The 18,888-nt window shown below is 43.5% G+C and overlaps 1 protein-coding gene across 2 annotated transcripts in view; it reads left to right on the top strand.

Annotated features, from left to right (window-relative positions):
- Positions 1-18,888, top strand: part of LOC144770825 (C-type lectin domain family 2 member B-like) — a 337,598-nt gene that overhangs the window by 268,120 nt on the left and 50,590 nt on the right. For both annotated transcript variants that reach the window (XM_078655599.1, XM_078655598.1), the window contains one exon: positions 4,150-4,346. In XM_078655599.1, the coding sequence (XP_078511725.1) occupies positions 4,200-4,346 (147 nt within the window). In that variant the 5' untranslated portion in view covers positions 4,150-4,199. The remainder of the gene's footprint in view (positions 1-4,149; positions 4,347-18,888) is intronic.

Below are 18,888 nucleotides of genomic sequence, written 5' to 3'. Positions count from 1 at the left end.
GGGGGCGGGGCCGATGCCAAATGCACTATTACTTCTGATCCCTGCCACTGCGCATATCAGATTGGCCAACTGACTACAGCCGGCCAATCTGACCTGCGCACGTCAGAGCGTGCAATCCCAGGGCTGAGAAAAAGAATAGGGATTGCAGCTGCAGGCCCCCAGCCTCAAAATGAGCACTGGGTTAGCCTACTCCAACCAATCTTGATTGTTTGGATTCTTGTGGCACAAGGGAGGAAGTCCCTCCCTTTCCGCCTGAGGAGAGCACCAAGAGAAGAGAGCAACAGTGACCAGACTGTGTGGCCAGCAAACACAACATATATATGGTGAGTTTTTGGGGCATTGCGCCTCACCATATTTTAATGTTGCCAGCCGCTACTGGAACTGAGCCCCGGAAAGTCTGGAGCCCGGCAATACCAAATGTGTGGGTTTTCCTAGGGAATGTATTCTACACCTTCAATTATGTAATTTTAGCACCAATTACACAATTGTGGCTGAATCGCTGTTGATGGTAAGCTGTTCATTTATAACGGATATCAAATTTAGGACTGTAAAAAAATTACATTCAAACTAGGCAATCTGTTGGTTGCATCCAGATTGCTCTTGCCTTCTCTGGTTGGCTGGGAGAACACACTGAATATGACGTTTGTCAGATTTTTTATACCTTTTTTTCTAAAACATGGTTTTCCCCCTATTTCCATCACACAGAAATGCATCCATGGCAAGGGTTGACCTCCCCACTTTGTTCCACCAGGGCTATTCTTGTTACTAGGTTCAGATCCGTTTGTAGCAAAATTGGGGTGTAGTAGTTACGTTGTTGTAACAGGATAGAATCACTTAATTCCATTTTATGTAACTATCAAAGCCTAGACCATCTCTGGAGAAGTATTTTGAGACCTGTTTATAACCCCATGGCTGTGTGGAGATGTAGAGTTTCAGTTTAAGTATTTTGAAATAGAGGCGATCTAAAATATTTGGGAGTTTTATTACATTTCTGCGCAAAGCACAAATATATTTGGTGTGATGTGCCTACTGAGTCTACTTTTAACAATGTGGTTATTTTTACTTAAATGATAGATACTGACAGCCTATCCTATCTAATTTTATTATATATTTTTATATTTATGTATTTCTTAACCATCTTACTAACCTTCTTTTAACATCTGTTTTTAGGTTGCATAATGATGTGTTGATTTTGTTTCAGATATTTTGCAGTGGTTTAAATCAATCACACAAAGTTATTTTGAACCCAGCTTGGATCTTCATGGTCTCCTAACCATGGATCTACCTGCCATTTATTGTATTTCTGTAGGTTCAGGGTGCCCACAAGCAATACATTTGGTGCAGTGCATCTTGGATATTTGGAAAGCAAGTGCAAGCGAAATTCTGGTTTAGGCAACCAGGGGCAGATTTACAAGATCTGACGCCTCTTTGCAAATCAGCAGGGATTCGCCAGAACAGATGCAACACGCAATTCCCTCCCTGTGCCACCACAAATGCGTTGCATTTACAATGCGGCACACCGTGGCGCAAGGATTGGGTGATGCGTGTCGAATCCTGTGGCGTAAGGGCGGCGCATTGCTGGAGTCATGTCACTAGCACGACGCGGCTCCAGCAATGCTCAGGGGTGCCCTATGCCTAACATGCTGCGTCACTCCTTATCTACACATCATAAGCTTTCGATTGCTGGGGGCCAGGCCACCTTCTCCTTGATTTAGCCGTCCGAAACAATGTGCTGAATAAGAAGTATGTCATTTGTAGCATTTTTCTCAAAACATGTTGGTGTCGGGGGACGAGGGGGGGCATTGCCAGGCCAAAGACCTGCAAAGATCTATCTCTGCTGAGCTCCACAACCATGTCACAACCATTTTGTGATGCTTTCAGAGTTGACATGAATCCCAAATTGTCAGCAGAGAAACTTTAAGAGCAGGAATCATTTGTGGCATCACTAAAAAAGCTTAGAAAGCCTGCACAAGCCTGCAACACCAACTGGCTCTTCCAGCGTACGTGAGGTCAACAAATCTAAAATGGCCACCGTGATGAGCTACATGCAGCCAAAATGTGTGGTCAGAGAAGCCCTACATTAGCAACCCCCTGAGGTCAGTTGGGAGCTTTTACCCCAGTCAGCAGGTGGGTCAGGAAGGAGAAGCAATCTGCATGCCAGAGGTGGAAGGGAATTGATAGAGGCCACTAAGGGGGGCCCTCTGGAGCAGCCGCCTGATGGGGGAGGAGCCCGTAGGGAGAGCGGCACCCTTCCCAACTTCACCAGATCTTGATTCTAGTGTGGTTGGGAGACTCGAGGGTTTGAAGGTCACTGCTGTGAGTTAGTGTGGGGAGCAGCAGTGCTGGTTGGACATTGCTCTTCGGTAAAAATCCAAAAACTATGACTGGTTACTACAGCACTGGAGGGATCACACTAACCTGAAACCCATCCAGTGACTTATTGAAGCACCTACCTAGTGACGGCAATGTTCGCTTGTCTCCTCCAGTGCCTACACGCATTTCGTGACAACCAGAATCTCTGGCAGAAACCAAAGGCAAACCTTTTAGCCGCTTTCACAATGGCTGGAAACAGGGTGAAATCTGCTCCTATCAAGGACAGCTCTCACCAGTCCACTCAGGCAACAAAAGGCTCTACAAACCTGCAGATCTCCAAGTGACGACCACAAAGTAAGACCTTCAAGCACTCCTCCAAAAGTTCAGAAAACATCTTACCTCCATATGCCAAGACGTCTCGGCTAAATGTATTGAATTAGACCGCTTATTTCAGAAAACAGACAGATACAGCTATTACGGGGAGGGTCCTTTACAGAACAAGCTCATGGACAAGAGGAACAGGCAATAAGACTTAATGCCCTCCAACGGCAACATCATGTAAGGATGGAAATAAATGGTGCTGTGGTGTGAAATATACATAACATTTGAACCTTAATTTGTCAAACACTGCAGAACGGATTTGTTTATTTTTTTTAATGTAATTCCTTTCAGCCTTCTGGCTTGCTTTTTAAATTTCTTATTAAAAATTGCATGGGGAAAACACATTTTGGGACGACCTGGTTTTGCAGCCCCCGCCCGACCGATTACCCCGAAGCTGTCAAGGAAGGAGCTGAGGTGGATGACACTTGTTTTGAAAAAAGATTTGTGAAGATTTGGCAAACAGGGCAAACCTTATTAGTAAACCAAAAAATTGATTTCCTGTGGAAATGTGGCCCTAACTATAACTACCCAGGTGCCTCTGCTACTGGATAATATGAAGAGGCATGCACCTTCATATATTTATATATTAAAGTCATTTGGTGTCCTAAAATCAAATTGTGAGCCAAAAGGCTGATACAGCGCTAACTCACGCTGTGGGCGATGCAGACTATTTTACTCGTAAAAAGCAAATGGAGAAATGAAACAGAAAATTTGTACATTGTGTTGAAGCTGTGGAGTAGATTCGTGTTTAAAGAGTGGCCTTTGCAATTATCTTTGTCATAATTATCAACATTCTGGGGAATTTATGCATTTTTACACAAAATGCAGATCCGTCATTTAGCACTATGTTTTAGTGTGAAATGCATTTTTGGGTCAGTTGTTGATACAGCCCTATCCAGTAAAAAAACTGCCTGAAAAATTAATGCAGCGCGTGCAACAGCTTAGCGGCTGAGTTTCTTACTTTTCTTGCACCTGTTACAAAGTTTGAAGCTTTCTGCATATCAGGAGAGACTATTAACATCGTTTTCTATCTTGGATTTAGATTTTTTAGAAGGGGCATATTTTGCATCACCCACAAAGTTTATCAGCCTACATATAACTATGTGGCTAAAATTGTCATTTATATCGCACCAGTAGATGATTTTTAGTGTAAAAGCATACGTGTGTATATTATATATGTTAGTTGGTGAAAGCAGCTCTGTATTTATTGTGGAGTTGTACTTCCTAATTAAACGACTTCTTTCAATTTTGGATTTGAGTCACAGCAAAAACGGTAAGAGGATTTGTACCAAAGCTTGGCTCTTTTAATGAAAACCCAAGATTAGAAGCCTTGTGCCCTGCCCAGTGTAATAGTTTAGTAGTAGTGATCATTAAACCCCATGTTCATTTTCGTTGTGTTTTTTTTTAGAAATAATTGGATTTGCCATTTCACTATTATTTACCTTTCTTATTTAGTGCCTTCAAAAAGAAATACAGATCAGCAATCCGATTCGAAGAATGGAGTAATGGTGCCCTTTTGTGGTGATGGCTGGATCAGGTACCACAACAAGTGTTTTAATTTCTCTGTTGTTGAAGGAAACTGGACCACGGCCAGTGATTCCTGCACTTCCCTTCAGTCTTCCCTGGCTGTCTTTGAAGACCAAGATGAACAGGTAAGAGCTGTAAAAATCCAGCAATCTCACTGTTCGCTGTGAAATCTTTTTTTCTGATGAACCGTGCATTATGATGAACTTTAGTTTCATACTCTCCGATACTGCCCCACTCTTCCAACACCTGCCTCATTGTTGTGTTTCACCTGTAAAAAGTATATCCCGGTCCCAGATATGCAGCCCTTAAGACTCCTCTCTGACATCAATCTAGCGCAAGCTACACGGAACATATCACATACAAATGTTTTTTGTTGTTGTTATACTAGTGACATATAAACCTATGATATTTCATGCTAGGGTTATAGAACAAACTGAAAAAGTGATATGACCATTACAAAATATTACGTTGGAATGTACTAAGAAAATAGAGGACTCTTATTTTTTTAATTTTTATTAATAGAAGAAAAAACAAGAGGAAATAGTACACATATCAGGTATCATACAATAGAGTACATTACAACAGTGAGTAGGCAATGTGGTAAAATCAATGCACGGAGTATGAAACGTCAACATTAATAGGTGTGTGAGAGAAGAACAACAGTACGATCACCAACCCCGTTAAGTTGATGCCTTCAAGGCCTGTCCACCTACGAATCAGGATATTAACCAGAGTAGACACCCAGATATGTGAAAAAGATCGACTCAGGATAAGCAACCCACCTCTCGTATAGAAAGGGGAAAGGAAAGAAAAAGGCCATAGAACTAAACAAAGACAAAACAAAAAACCCTCCCCCATTCCCCCCACCCTGCACCCCTGCAATGGCTACGGCCTGACCCCACTAGCAGCGTGCCTGTCGCCCAACAACTAAGACCTATAAGAAGGAAAAGAGTGGAGGAGGAGAATCATACAGGCTCCCGGTCTTCCCAAACCCCCGCCAGAAGCAAACCACCCCTAAATATAGTCAAAACAATGTAAAAGCAGCAATTACAAGCTAAACAAACCGGGGACGTTTATAAAAATCGCCCGACTCCCGCACATTATAGGCTGCAAGTCCCGTATCAAGTGAAGCCATTATATCAAACCCAGACAATCAAACTCATCCCTGGCCCTTCCGATCCTTCGTGCGAGCTCTTTCTGCTTGAACCGCCATCTTGACAGGAGAATCAAAACGTTCAAGAAAGTCAAAACCAATATAGTAGGATCGAGTCCAAAGTTTTAGTACTCGTAGTCCACAAATCAAACGGAGATATTCTTCCACCAACAGTAAGTCCCGAGAACGTAGTTGAACCCACTGGAAGGAGAAGAATGATAAATCAGTCCGATAGGCAATGAGGACGTTATCCAGGAGTATAAGAGCGGCTGTGTCCATCTTGGGCCGTATCGCCATTGAGCATGATAAGTTTTGGGTAGTTCCAAGCTCGCAAGTTGTTGTGCGGGAGCTGACAAAAAACACCAGATCTAGTTTCCGCACGGGCCTTCTGTCTCAGGCAAGACCTGCTTTGCGGGTAACACAACGTGTTTCAAATCTGGCAAAGGGTCGGAGTCCGGTCTCAAACACATATTTTCAGCTGTTACGACCATTTTATGGATGATGGGGGAGACTTGCGAGTGAATCGTCCCAATGGCGGCCATTACGGTCTGCAGCGACGGCGTACATTCTGCCCGCTCCATCCCCTCTCGCGAAGCGACAGATCAGATCTTTAACCCCGGAGGTCGACTACTCCAGGGGAACAGGCACAGGCTGGGCGGACGGTAACTGTGGGCACCTGTCAATGTCGTGATCTCTATACCGTCGCCGCCAGCGAGGATCCAGACCCGTCGACCCCGGGGGCCCAACAGGGTCTCCGGGCAACGGACCCCTGCCCACAGCTACAGGTGCGTCTTGCTGCCGTACCCTTGGAATCAACCTGACCACAATACCACCATCCAAACCGGTCAGAATATTCTCCACTTCGGGAGACCGGACGCCGCCCAAGTCCCGCGGTCGATGTTGTTCAACTCCAACCCGGGTGGGTCAGAAATCAAAACCCTGGCTTCCACGCGGGGTTAGGCCGAGACTGAAAACACGGCGTATCTTCACCATTCGAGATGATAAAAATCTCGGGATTGAACCTTTGGGATCAGCAGCATTTCAGCCACACGGGAGCCTGGTGCAGATTCAGGATCGATATCAGGATTTATCAGCTACTGGCGGAGGTCGGCAGAGCCGGGAGCTTACGCGGCCATCTTGTTTGCTAGCGTAGCTCCCCCCCCCCCCCGAAAATAGAGGACTCTTGACGGGTGTATGAAACTTGTTTTTGTAAAAGATAATGTTCATCCCCAGAAAATAACTTGTATTTTTAGCGCGTCACCATTTCCCTTGCGGTTATGGGTTTCACCCTTTGCTCTGAGAATTTTAAAACAAGCATTTGCAATGCAATAGGTCTTGCATTTACCCAAGTTGAAGCTAGTGGCATTGTAAATGACAATGACGTTTATTTACATTTAAAAAACCAAAACATAATACAAGTTATTGTCATTTACAAATAGCTAAAACTCACGTAAATGCGAGACCTATTGTATTGCAAATGCGAGACCTATTGCATTGCAAATGCTTGCTTCTCTTTTGCCTGAAGCACGGCTTGTGAGTGCTTGTTTTATCCAGCTGATTCTCAGGCCCCACCACCTCACCCCATGTCGCTTTCAAACACAGTGTGCTTCTATACAACTTCCGCTCTGCGTTGCTGCTTCTGTTTATATATATATTCACTGAAAAAACCATAGGTTTCACACCAGTTATAGTTAGCTGGAAGTTTTACTCGCATAAAACCATTGAAATTCCCACCTTATAGTTAGTTGGACTCACTATAACTTGCGTGTGCAATTCACTGCTGATGACGTCACATATTACATCACTCATGACATGGTCAGTGACATCACTCATGACATCACCGATGACACCATCCAGTGAATGTGTGTCTTTCTGAAAAATAAATATTAGTGAGTAATGTTTAAATATTTAAATATATGTATTAGTGTTTCACTTTGTGTATAAGTGGCTGCATGGGTTGGTGAGTAGCTACATGTGTATGTATATGGGTTATTTGATGTTTTTCTTAGTATCAGTATGAGTGTTTCTATGGTTTGGTGGGGGTATTACTTAGCACATAGATGCATGAATGAGTGACTCTCTCTTTGTATGTGTTTTGAAGACAGCATATGTGCAGGACTGTATGGGTGGATGAGTGTGTATATGTGTGTGTTAGTGAGTGAATGATTGTCTCACTAGTGTTTTTATCAGTAACTACATATGTTTTAATCTAGTATATGTGAATATTGATGTATATAAGTGAGTATATGTGAGAGTGAGGGATGGTAAGAGTTCTTGTTTAAATTAGTATGTGTTTCTATAAGTGATTGTTTAAAAGAGTAAGTATGTGTAAGTTTCCTTAGAAGTAAAGTGGTAGTGTGTGTATAGCTGTATATGCAAATAAATGGATGTTCAATAGTTTATTTGAATGTGTGAGTATGTGTGTGAGTAACTTATTGATAACTGTCGGTGTGTAACAGGATGTATAGGTGTATCACTACATATGATGAGTGAGTATATGTATGAGTGACTATATAGAACTGTTTGTCAATGAGTGGATGTGTATATAGATGGTGGAATTACTGAATTGGTTGTTGTAACTGATATGGGTATCTCCATTTTTTGGAAAATTTTAGTTTCTATTTTTGAATATGTGTTTCAAGGGTTACAAGGATGGTGTCATCAGTGATGTCATGAGTGATGTCACTGACCATGTCATGAGTGATGTAATATGTGACGTCATCAGCAGTGCATTGCACGTGCAAGTTATAGTGAGTCCAACTAACTATAACGTGGTAATTTCAATGGTTTTATGCGAGTAAAACTTCCAGCTAACTATAACTGGTGTGAAACCTATGGTTTTTTCAGTGAATTTAATAGATTTTTTAAATGCTAATTCCTAACTATAACTGGTGTGAAACCTCTGTTTTTTTCAGTGAATTTCATAGGTTTTTTAATAGCAAATCTCCATAGGTATGAAATGTGATATTGAATTGAATTTTATATTGTATAATTATGTAATAGTTTAAAAAAAATTTTTTTTTTGGCCCGGAGCGCTCCCGGGGCATGTACCGGTGCGCTCACCGGTAAGCGCAGTGTTACGGCGCGCCCCGGGGCGCGTACCGGTGAGCGTCCCGTTAGCGCTATTGCCGCGAACGAAAACAACATCGTAACTTATCGCGTGATATGCACGGCGTAAGCGCACCCGCAAGCACCCACGCGCATACGAACGCACTACGTAAGCTCCCCGGGGCGCGCAGCGTAAGCGTGTCGGGTTATGTGACCTGAAAATAACACTTTTCATTGGTTGCTAAAAAATGTTTTATAAAGAATGAAATCCCCACCCATTTCCTTCACTTCTTCTTTCACTTTTGTGACTGAAAGACCTGCCTGTTTTGCTGTCGGTTCTTTGTTGGATATCTTGGATTATCGTGGCTGCCAGACCATCCAGCAGTGAAGATGACTCCAATGAATTCATCGATGAAGAGCCTCATCAGCCAAAATACAAAGAACATTTCATCTGGAAATTTGTTTCCATACCTGATCACCAGAAGAAGGTAAATGCTCCAAAAGTGGAGTGCAGGATCTGTCACACAGTCCTGTCACGGGGTGACCCCACAAAAAAATATTCTTTTGGGAACTCCACAATGATTCGCCATGTGGAGAGAAGGCACCCCCAGAATTTTGCCCGGGAAAGTGTCAGCACTCTGGCACAAAAGGTTCCCAGTGATGGGGCCTCTACATCAACCGGAGGACGAACACCATCGGTGAGGGGGAGATCACAAGAGCAGGTTCCGAACATTCAGCCTGCATTTAACAAAGGCGCCCTTAAATGCAGATACTGTGATCAGCTACTTTCCTGTGGGGAGCAAAGTGTTCTGCTCATGGTTCGAGCATTGGAGAACCATCACTGCCGTTATCAGCCCTAATTTTTTTTTTTGCCCCTGTTGAGCAGTTTCTTTTCCCTGTTTTTGTTGTAGTTCTAAAAAAAGAATAAAAAAAAAGTTCTTTTCAGAACTACCTCAAATTCTCATCAAAGAGCTATATTCTTAAAAAAATTAAAATGAGTAAGTGAAGTGGAGTGCATTGATAAATGAAAGGAAAATGAGTAAGAAAGAACAGAAAAGTATTAGAGGAGAAAGGAAGTGAAGTAGGGGGACTGAAAGAAGGTGAGTGTTGGGAACGAAAGTAAGGAGAAGGAGAGTGAACATGGGGAATGTGGTTATTCAAATAAAATGTAGAAAAGGAACGGGGGTGTGGAAGGGTAAGAAAAGATGCATTGCTGGAGTTGCATCATTTTTGTGACACTCTCCAGCAATGCATCACTTTTGCGCTTACAGATACGTCTGAAATACTGACGTATCTAAAAGTACTTGCGACATAATACGTCATATATTTAATATGACGCATGAGTAGAAGACTGAAGGCCTCATTTATGAGGCCATGCGTCACTTTTACGCCACCGGTGCGTCACTTTTTGTGACGCACCAGTGCTGTTAAAAATGCACTTTATTGAGTCATATTTACAAAGTGACGCATCTAGGTAGATGCGTCACTTTGTAAACCCCTGCGCCACATTATACCTACGTCAGGTGTAATGTATGCAAATGGAGTGTATTGACGCAAGAAAGGGTCGTAGAGGTGACGCAGTGAATGAACTGGGTTTTCCCCATGCTACGCTCCCCGGTACGCTCCCCGGTGCACGTACCAGGCACTCCCCCCGCGAAAATCGAAATTAATGTTTTTATTTTTTTTGCCCCGCGGACCCTTTTATGGCTCCCACATCAAACCTAGGGGGTCAGGGGGGGTCTACCCTGCCCCCTTTTTGTCATTTGCCCCTTTGTTTTTTGCCACCTCTTGTGTCTCGATCCTACCGTGACAGAAGATGGCGGCTGCTCCGGACTGTTTGGAATGTTTACAGACACCCGAGAGCCAATCAGCTTTCCGCTCGCGGACTCGCGTGGCGCGCTGGTACGCGCCCGGTACGCGTACCAGGGCGCGCCTATAGATATATATATTTTTTTTAACCTAAATTACTCAAAATCCACTGGAGCACATATCTTGAGACATAGCAAAGGCACATCGGGCTAGCAGTCCCTACAATTTTGCCAAGTTTGGTGGAAATCCATTCAGCCGTTTGAGCTAAAAGTGAGTTTGACCACCCTATGGAAATTAACATGGGGAAAACACGTTTTGGGACCCCCTTTTATCTCGGCCCCCGATTGACGGATCCCCCCCAAACTTTCAGGGAAGGAGCGGAGAGCCGCGAGGCAAAGTTGAGGAAAAATTCAGGCAGATTCCTCAACCGGCGCCAAAGTTATTCTAAATAGAATGTTGCGATTTCCCTATGGAAATCAATCCTAACTATAACTACCTACTGGCGACTGCCAGTAGGTAATATATATATATATATATATATATATATATATATATATATATATATGTATATCACAAACTCGACCCAGGTTCATTGGAGCACTTTATGTGAGAACCAGTCACATTACATACAGTGATATTAATTTCTTAGGTACTGCGAGATTATGTGATATGCCCAAAATGAAAAAAACTTTCAGTTTTTCGGGCTGCCCTTCCCAGCACACTGGCCCTATACATAATTGCGGGTAGGGGCAAAGCAATGTACAGGGGCAGGATGTTAAGAAATGCGCTGCTTATTGTGAGCACAAACTTCCAGAGTTCCTCCCGTCTTTAAAACCTTGGTGGTTTCTAAATCCTGTGGAGGACACACCCCTTATAGCAGAGATGTTAAAAACTAAAGATATGGCAAGCGATTGTCTCTTCTACGTGCTGAATGCTATTTCTTTTCCACACTAAAAGCAACACAAGACATTTTCATGCGATTATATTGTCTCCTACCTTCTTGTGGTTGTAAAATTTTCAGCACGTTACATGCTTCTAGACAGTATCAGTGTGACAGAGCATGTGTGGCTTTTCATGCCAACATCCTATGTGGTTTTTAAGTGGAGGTGAGGTGGGGGTAATTTGGCATCAAGTGCAAATGGTGTGCATTTGGGGGCATATGTATCATTGAAATTCGCATTCGCAAAGGCTGAAATTCGCAGAATTTCTGGCTTTGCGAATGCAAATTCTCAATATGGTATGTATTAAACAAATGTGGTTCAAAATAAGGAATTGCACAATTTGCTAATCTTTATTTTGCGATTGCATTTAAGGAATAGCAAAATTTGCGATTCCTTAAATGCAATGTATGATGCAAAAAAATATTGCTAATTGTCCCTAAGGAATCGCAAATTACCACCAACTTCAAGTTGGTGGTAAGTTGCGAATTCCTCTTAAAAAGCATTTTATTTAAAAACAAAAGGTGCCATGTGAAGCTCATACATGCCCTTAGGGCATGTATGTGTGCCATATGCGCACACATGTCATTTTCAGGGGTGCAGCAGGGTGTCCTTTGGACACCCCTGCACCCTTGAAAATATTATCAATTTGCGATTAGCGAATTGCTAATCGCACATTTCCCCTTCATTCCTATGGGCCTCCTGGCCTATAGAAATGAATGGGAAATTATTCCTTAATTGCGATTAGCAATTTGCTAATCGCAATTAAGGAATATTAAGAAATCGCTATAAAGAAGCTGATTTCTACATACATACCATTTTGCGATTCCTAAATAGCGATTCCTTAAAAATCGCTATTTAGGAATCGCAAAACGGAATGTTGATACATATGGCCCTTGCTTCTCTAGTTTATTATGTAAGATCAATGATTATTGAAATTTTAAATTAGTAAAACGATTCGTGGGAGGGAGTTCCTATGTGATGACATGCAGCTGCTTCCCCATGGTAGTGGAGAACACGGTATGAATGTAAACGCCTTACGTCAACCGACATTTAGCCATCGATCTTGAAACATAGACTTATAGCCAGTAGAAAATACATTCCATGCATACGTATTACTATGTCACAACAGTAATTATTGGGGTGCACTTCAGGCCCGTTACTGGCCTGTTATTATTGGGGTGCAATTCAGGTCTGTTACAGGCCCGCTCAGGCCCGTTACAGACCTGGACATCGGTGACTCTGCACCACCTGCACCAATGAAAGTTAAGTCGCTGCTCGTAGTATTGCAGGGCCAGAAGATCAGGTTCAGGCTGCTGAGATCCGTGCTTCCCTCCCTCCCTCTAGGTCCACTCCTACCCTGGACGTTCGCACTATAGTTGCGGGGATAAAACAGGAGCTAGGGCATGCATGCTGTGTGCCAAAGGAGATGCAGTGAGGTACAATAATGTACATTACTACAAGGGAGGTACATTCAGTCACAGAGATCAGGACGTGGCCTAGCGAGAAGCCTTTAATATATAAATCGAAGGAGCTCTGTGCAGGCTGGTTGTAAGGATGAAAATTATGGTGAAAATGTAATTTATTTAATAACGACTTAGAAAATATACCCTTATCAAAAATACATTCCATACTAGCAGCACCAGCAGAACACTGTGAATGGGAACTCTTTTGACGTCACAGACCCGGCAATGTGATATCCAGCCTGAGGGAAAGTGAAAGCGCGCCATGCGCATGCTGTGTTCACGCGGGGACTGGAGATGCGCACGCCTACGGAGTGCACATCTCCTGTCCGTACGCGTGCCATCTCCTGTCCCCTACATAGGAGACGCCAGAGAGGAGATGCCATGCACGTGCATATCGCCTGTCCGTGCGCGCACATGGTTTGTCTTCGTGCACCAAACAGACAACAATAGTCTTGCCAAGGCGAAGCACCACATGCGCTGCGTTCGCTAGGCGAGACATAAAAAGGGTACCCAAGAGGAGGGCTAATGATCTTCGTATCCGTTGGCCTAGTCATAGCTAATCAGCCTTACTCCCAAGTTAGAAATAATATCCAACTGCTGCAAATTTCTCATTAACGCTTGCACCTAGACATAGCCAATGCTTATTTCCCACCTGGGCATCCATCAGATTGTTGTACACAACTTCAGGAGCTAGATAAATGCATTAGTATGCTTCGCTTTGATTCCTTGCCACAATGGTGACCCAGTCGGTCTGGACTTAAGCATCTCATAATTTTGGTGTGTGTTTAACACCAAACTCGATGCCTCACTGGTGGATATCGATGTTCTTAAAGAAATTGCAGGAAGCATCTTTTTTCACCTGGCTTTTCCACTATTGTGTACATTGAAGAGAGGAGCCAAATCATTATCTGTATTTTAAGGAATGATCTGTGCCCCTTGAATTGATGTATACCCTCTGACTCTCTTGCTCAATGCACCTGTTGCACTGGGAATTGGGAGAGCCTGATCAATTTATATACTAGTAAATCTGGAAACTGGGAAGATGGTCAATGATTTTCTAGTCGAGAAAAAGATCAAAAGCGACCACAATCCATGGATAGCTCATCTCAGACTTTCTTAATGAGCTCCAGATAAGCAAGTGTCATTCCAAGCCATGACAAATCATAAGTTATTCATTACAACAAACAGGAAATTGATCACCTTGCTAAGTACTTACACCAAGATCACTGGTCATAAACTCGTCCTACATCATTGATGACTCAAATGTAAAGAATATTTGTAAATTAACGTTGCCCAAGATCCAGAGGGAATTCCGAGTTTCAAAAACTTAGTGGAGACAACACGAAGGCTAAGTGCTCTTTGACCTATCCTCATACAAGAGCACAGATAATACAGACTTATTGCAAGTAGACTGGTTTGTCACAGCTCACTGTAAGCGAAAGCAATTGATACCAATTGCTTTAAAATACAGGCATTTTAGTCCAGATGGGGTACTTCATTTAAAAACAATTTGGCAGGACTCCAAAAGAATGATAAAATATAAGAGAAATCATCTCCATATAAAGCCTGGCAGGATCTTTATGATTTATTTAGAGGCAAAAAACAAAAATTTCTCTGACTTGGTCAGATGGGGCTCCAAAGGAAATGCAAGAAATCTAGAAACTTGTTTTTCATCAGACAAATACTTTCCACGATATAGAATTTAGAGTCATTGAGTCCTTGAGAACTTAACCATATTTGGCAAACCCAGACCTGGCCTCTAACTGTAGTTTCTCGTGAGTTTGATGATGGAACAACCCTTTTGGCTTGTAACAGGCTCCACAGAGCTGTGACGTAGGTGTCCGAGAGGAATGCAGTGAAAGCTTGTTTTAGAATGTTGAGTTTGCAGTAACACACATACTAATAAAGACATGTATTATTAGGCTCCATGTGTGGCGTAGTCAATGGCGGGTACCCAGGCTGGGGAGGATGCTACAACAGGCAATAAGATAGGGGTTAAGTAACCTGAAGAATAATGTGCTCTCCCAGAGAGTTTGCCATGGTCCAAGCAAACTGTTTGTGTGTGCACATGTGTTGATGTAGACAAATTAAATCGATGCTCCATGCATAAAGTGCAGTTCAAACTGCTGTAAAGCGGGTGGAGGGAACAGAAGCATTGCAAAGAGTCTACATGGTGATGACCGAAAACCTGCTGGTCAGGTCGTACATAAAGGTACCACGCTCCCAGACAAAATAATGTTGGACATTATACATAGTGTTAACGCTGAAGGCAAATTCAACCCGATTTACAAAGTGCAGCCACTGATCATCATAACTTACAAAATAACTCAGTGAACATAAGTGCTGCAAAGTGGAGATCAACCAGGTATCAGAAAATGAAAATTGACATTCAGAATAGAAGAAATAAATGATTTACTCAATAGACTAAAGAGAGTCATTGTACCACAGCACTAGAAATTGGCTCAAGGAGAAGTGCTTGGGTATGTGATTACGGAGCATTCCATACCTGAAGCAGTTCATTCACAAAGTTGCTGAGTGGGGTACAGAACAACTTCACAGGTCTTCAGAAAATAAAGAGACAAGAGTGACTCTCGGAATAATGAAATCTTTCAGATGGCACTGAAGAAAGTCCTGTTTCCACCCTCCTTTTAGAATCCCACAATGATCATCTTTCAAAGCCATGTCTGTCACAGATCTCGTCCAACATACTCAACTCCATCAAAGTTTCTTACTGTGAAGATGTTTTACCCTCATCCTTCATCAAAGTTCATTCCTGTGATTCTCTCCTACCCCTACTCATCACTGACAATGTCTCCCTCACTCAGGCATCTTGCCAGAACCTCTCAATACAAGCCCAATTCTCCCTCCAATGTCTCAAATAAACCTACTTTAGAAACTGATGACCTTGCCAACCACTAGCCCGTCAGCCACCTACCCTTCATTGGCAAGATCATTGGAAACAGATTACAGTGAACTCCGAGATTACATCAGTGCTGACTATCTGAATGACTATAAATCTGGCTTTAGATCCCGGGAAACAGCATTTACAATGCTGTTTCCACAATGCAATGCTATTACAATGCGGTCGTTACAATGACCGCGTTTTTAGTATGCAATACCATTACATCGCAAGTCAATACAATGACTTGCTGTACTGGGGGCAAAGGTATTGGATTTAAAATCCAACACCTTCCCTGCTGTTCTGCAAACTGGAGTAGGAATAGTAAATAATGCTATTCCTAAATCCAGCGCACCCCCTACAGAAAGTCGTTGTAATGTCTTGCGAACTAAAGGTATTGAAGACCAACAACCCGGTCGTTGTAACATTGTAATGGCATGCAATCAAATTGCATGCATTGTAACTTGCTATATTCTCAGGTCCCACTGCAGGACAGAAACAGTTAACTTATAAGTCCTAGACCACGCCCTCCTGACCACAGATGAAGGATGTAGGATGCTGGCTCTGTATATACTATACCAAAGTGAGGTATAGTGCGCACAGAGTTTAGTGGAACCCAAAAGGTAGGCAGAGGTTAAAGTAGATAGCAACTTACTCTCTATTTGTGGTAGTGTGGGCGAGCAGTAAGGCCTTTTCGAAGGGTAGTGCTAAGCATTTATTGTACACACTCAGGCAAGAAATTATATCACACACTCAAGGACTGAACTCCAACCAATGTGTTTTGTATACAAATATTTAAGTTAAATATTTAAGTTGTATTTATTTTCTAGAACCAAGCCAAGCCTGATACAGGTAAATGGATTTATACTTTGCAGTAAACAGTACAGTTGAATGCAGTTGTATATACTTGAATTTGGTTACAGATAATTCCCTTGTAATGCAACAATTAAAAATACTGTACATATACTTTATTACTTTAGTAGTATTGGCTATGTTGGGTTGCAAGTTACTTTTCTTACACCTGGATACTACACTGGGACTTTTCCTGAAAAAAGGTAAGTACATGCAGTTTTGTTATTAGACACAGTTGTATAGGTTTTTATAGAATTTTCAACTCAACACTTAGGAACGTTTTCACAAGAAAAGAGTAAATGTTATCCTTTGGGAGAAAATAGAGTTATTGGTTAACAGGTAACTACTTTTTGTGGGAGATTGCTTTCTGGGATTATACTCGGGGTCTCCCAAGGTCAAGGATGCAGTCTTAAAGCACCCTCAGCAGCACTAGGGTGGCTGGGTGCAGAGTGCTGAGGCCCAATGTTATCCAATTGGGGATAGTGGGCTCCGGTTGGTGTCGACTCACATGCAGGCCACAAGGTTGTTGGATTAAAGCTCCTGGACTTAAGCTCAGGGTTCAAGTTAGCACACAATGTACACCCACAGTAGAACTAGGGCGTCCGGGTGCAGGGTTCTGTCTTGGTTTGGGTGCCCTGTTACTTTCAATGGGGAACCTCTGGTTTGCAAACACACTGCAGGCTCGGGACAAATATCTTCTGGAGGCGACCACCACTTGGAGAGGTAAGTTGGGATGCTGGTGTTTGACTGGACGCAATCGGCTTGACCACCCAAGGCCGTGGGGCGTCTGGTGCAGCGGTGTCCTTTGGCGTTGGATCTTACTACCAGCTCCTGGTCGCGCATGGGGGGGACCCTCTGAATTGTGGCTGTAGGCTTGTGGCAAGTCAGGGGTCACTGGATCTCAGGTCAGGATCGCCAGGGAGACCTCATCGTGGTGTTTGGCCACTCTAACATAGGTGTCAGGAGCAGAATGGTGCAGACTTGTGGATTTGTCCAGAACCAGAGTCTGTTGGTGAGCAAATCCGATGCCCACGGGAGACAAAATATTTTCTGTGAAGGCAGGGCAGGTCCTCTGGGTTCTAGGGGGCTCCTGGCTGCAGAACACAGCAGGATTTTGCTGTAGCAGGTTCGAGGTGGGGACAGGCTGGTAGGACTTTGGCCAAGTCAGTATGCATCCTCCTTTTCTTAGTTTAGCACAGCTTCTTCGGTCCTTCTTCTCTTTTCTTATCTGAGGAGGCAAGGTTTGGGGTTACTCCTAAATACAAAATGTTGGGGCGTTACAGGTAGGTACAGGTTGGGACCAATGGGGCCCTCGCTTGGGGTGGGTACACCCCCTATTATGCCACCCTCCAATGGGAGGGGGGCATAAGCCTCTCTCTGATTCGCTGAATCCCCCCATCTTTAAGATGGCGGGGACTGAAAATTGGGCTTCACCTCTTCTCCCCCACCTGAGGTGTGGAGTTGGCAAGGTGGGCCCACCTCTCCTCCTAACTTGGTTTTCCCGCCAATTCTCCCACCCAAAGTGGGGGCCAGAAATGGTGGGGGCCAGTTGCTGGGAGAAGCAAATGGTAGGGGTAGCTCACAAAGTCAGCAAGCCTTTGAAACGTCCCCTTCATGGACCAATGGGAGGGAGGTTTGACACCTCATCTCAAGATGTGCATTGTTTCAGGACCCAGAGAGTGGCAGGCTCACGTCCCAGGGGTCCAGAAACGTCTGGTGGTGGCAGCCACTCAGCCAGGACATTAGACTTACGTCGCTTTTCAGGGGGCATCTCTAAGATGCCCTCTGGGTGCATTTTTCATTAAATCCCACACATGCATCAGTATGGGATTAATGTGCTGATAAGTTTGATACCAAACTTCCCAGTTTTCAATAAGGTCATTATGGTGCTGGGGAGTTCGTAATGACAAACTCCTGTCACTATATACTTTTTATGGCATTACTGCACTTACAATGTCTAAGAATTGACTTAGAGACTGTAGGGGTACAGGGCCCATGCACCTGTACTCTCACCACTGGTATAGTGCTCCCAGCTAGAGGGGTAGTTTACCTAGGCCAGGGCAGTGGATTGTATGCATGGCACACAGGGATGTGTGTCATGTCAACTCTTCACTTTGCTCTGCACCAAAACATGCATTCTGCAATGGCAGTGTGGGTATGTAAAGGTACAGGACCTCTAAGGTTGGCACAATAAGTGCTACTGCCCTTAGAGGCCTTCCCTGGTCACAGTGCCCTTGGTACCTACGGTACCTTTTACAAGGAACTTAAATGTGGCCAAAGAGTGCCAATTGGGTTTTGCGCAAGTATAGTTTAGGGAAATAACATTGTCCCGGGGTACCTGGTTGGCAGAAACCCAGGGCACACTAAATCAAAGTACATCCACAATTTGGCAAAAAGTGGGGGCACCCATGCAGAAAGGGGCACTTTCTTACAAAGAGGACACTTGACTCCTGATATTGCAGGACCTCTCTGCTTACCATGAAACCTTAACCACACACAGAG

This window comes from Lissotriton helveticus, chromosome 7, assembly GCF_964261635.1.
Source record: "Lissotriton helveticus chromosome 7, aLisHel1.1, whole genome shotgun sequence".
Classification (NCBI taxonomy): Eukaryota; Metazoa; Chordata; class Amphibia; order Caudata; family Salamandridae; genus Lissotriton; species Lissotriton helveticus.
This window is presented reverse-complemented; position numbering and strand designations above follow the sequence as displayed.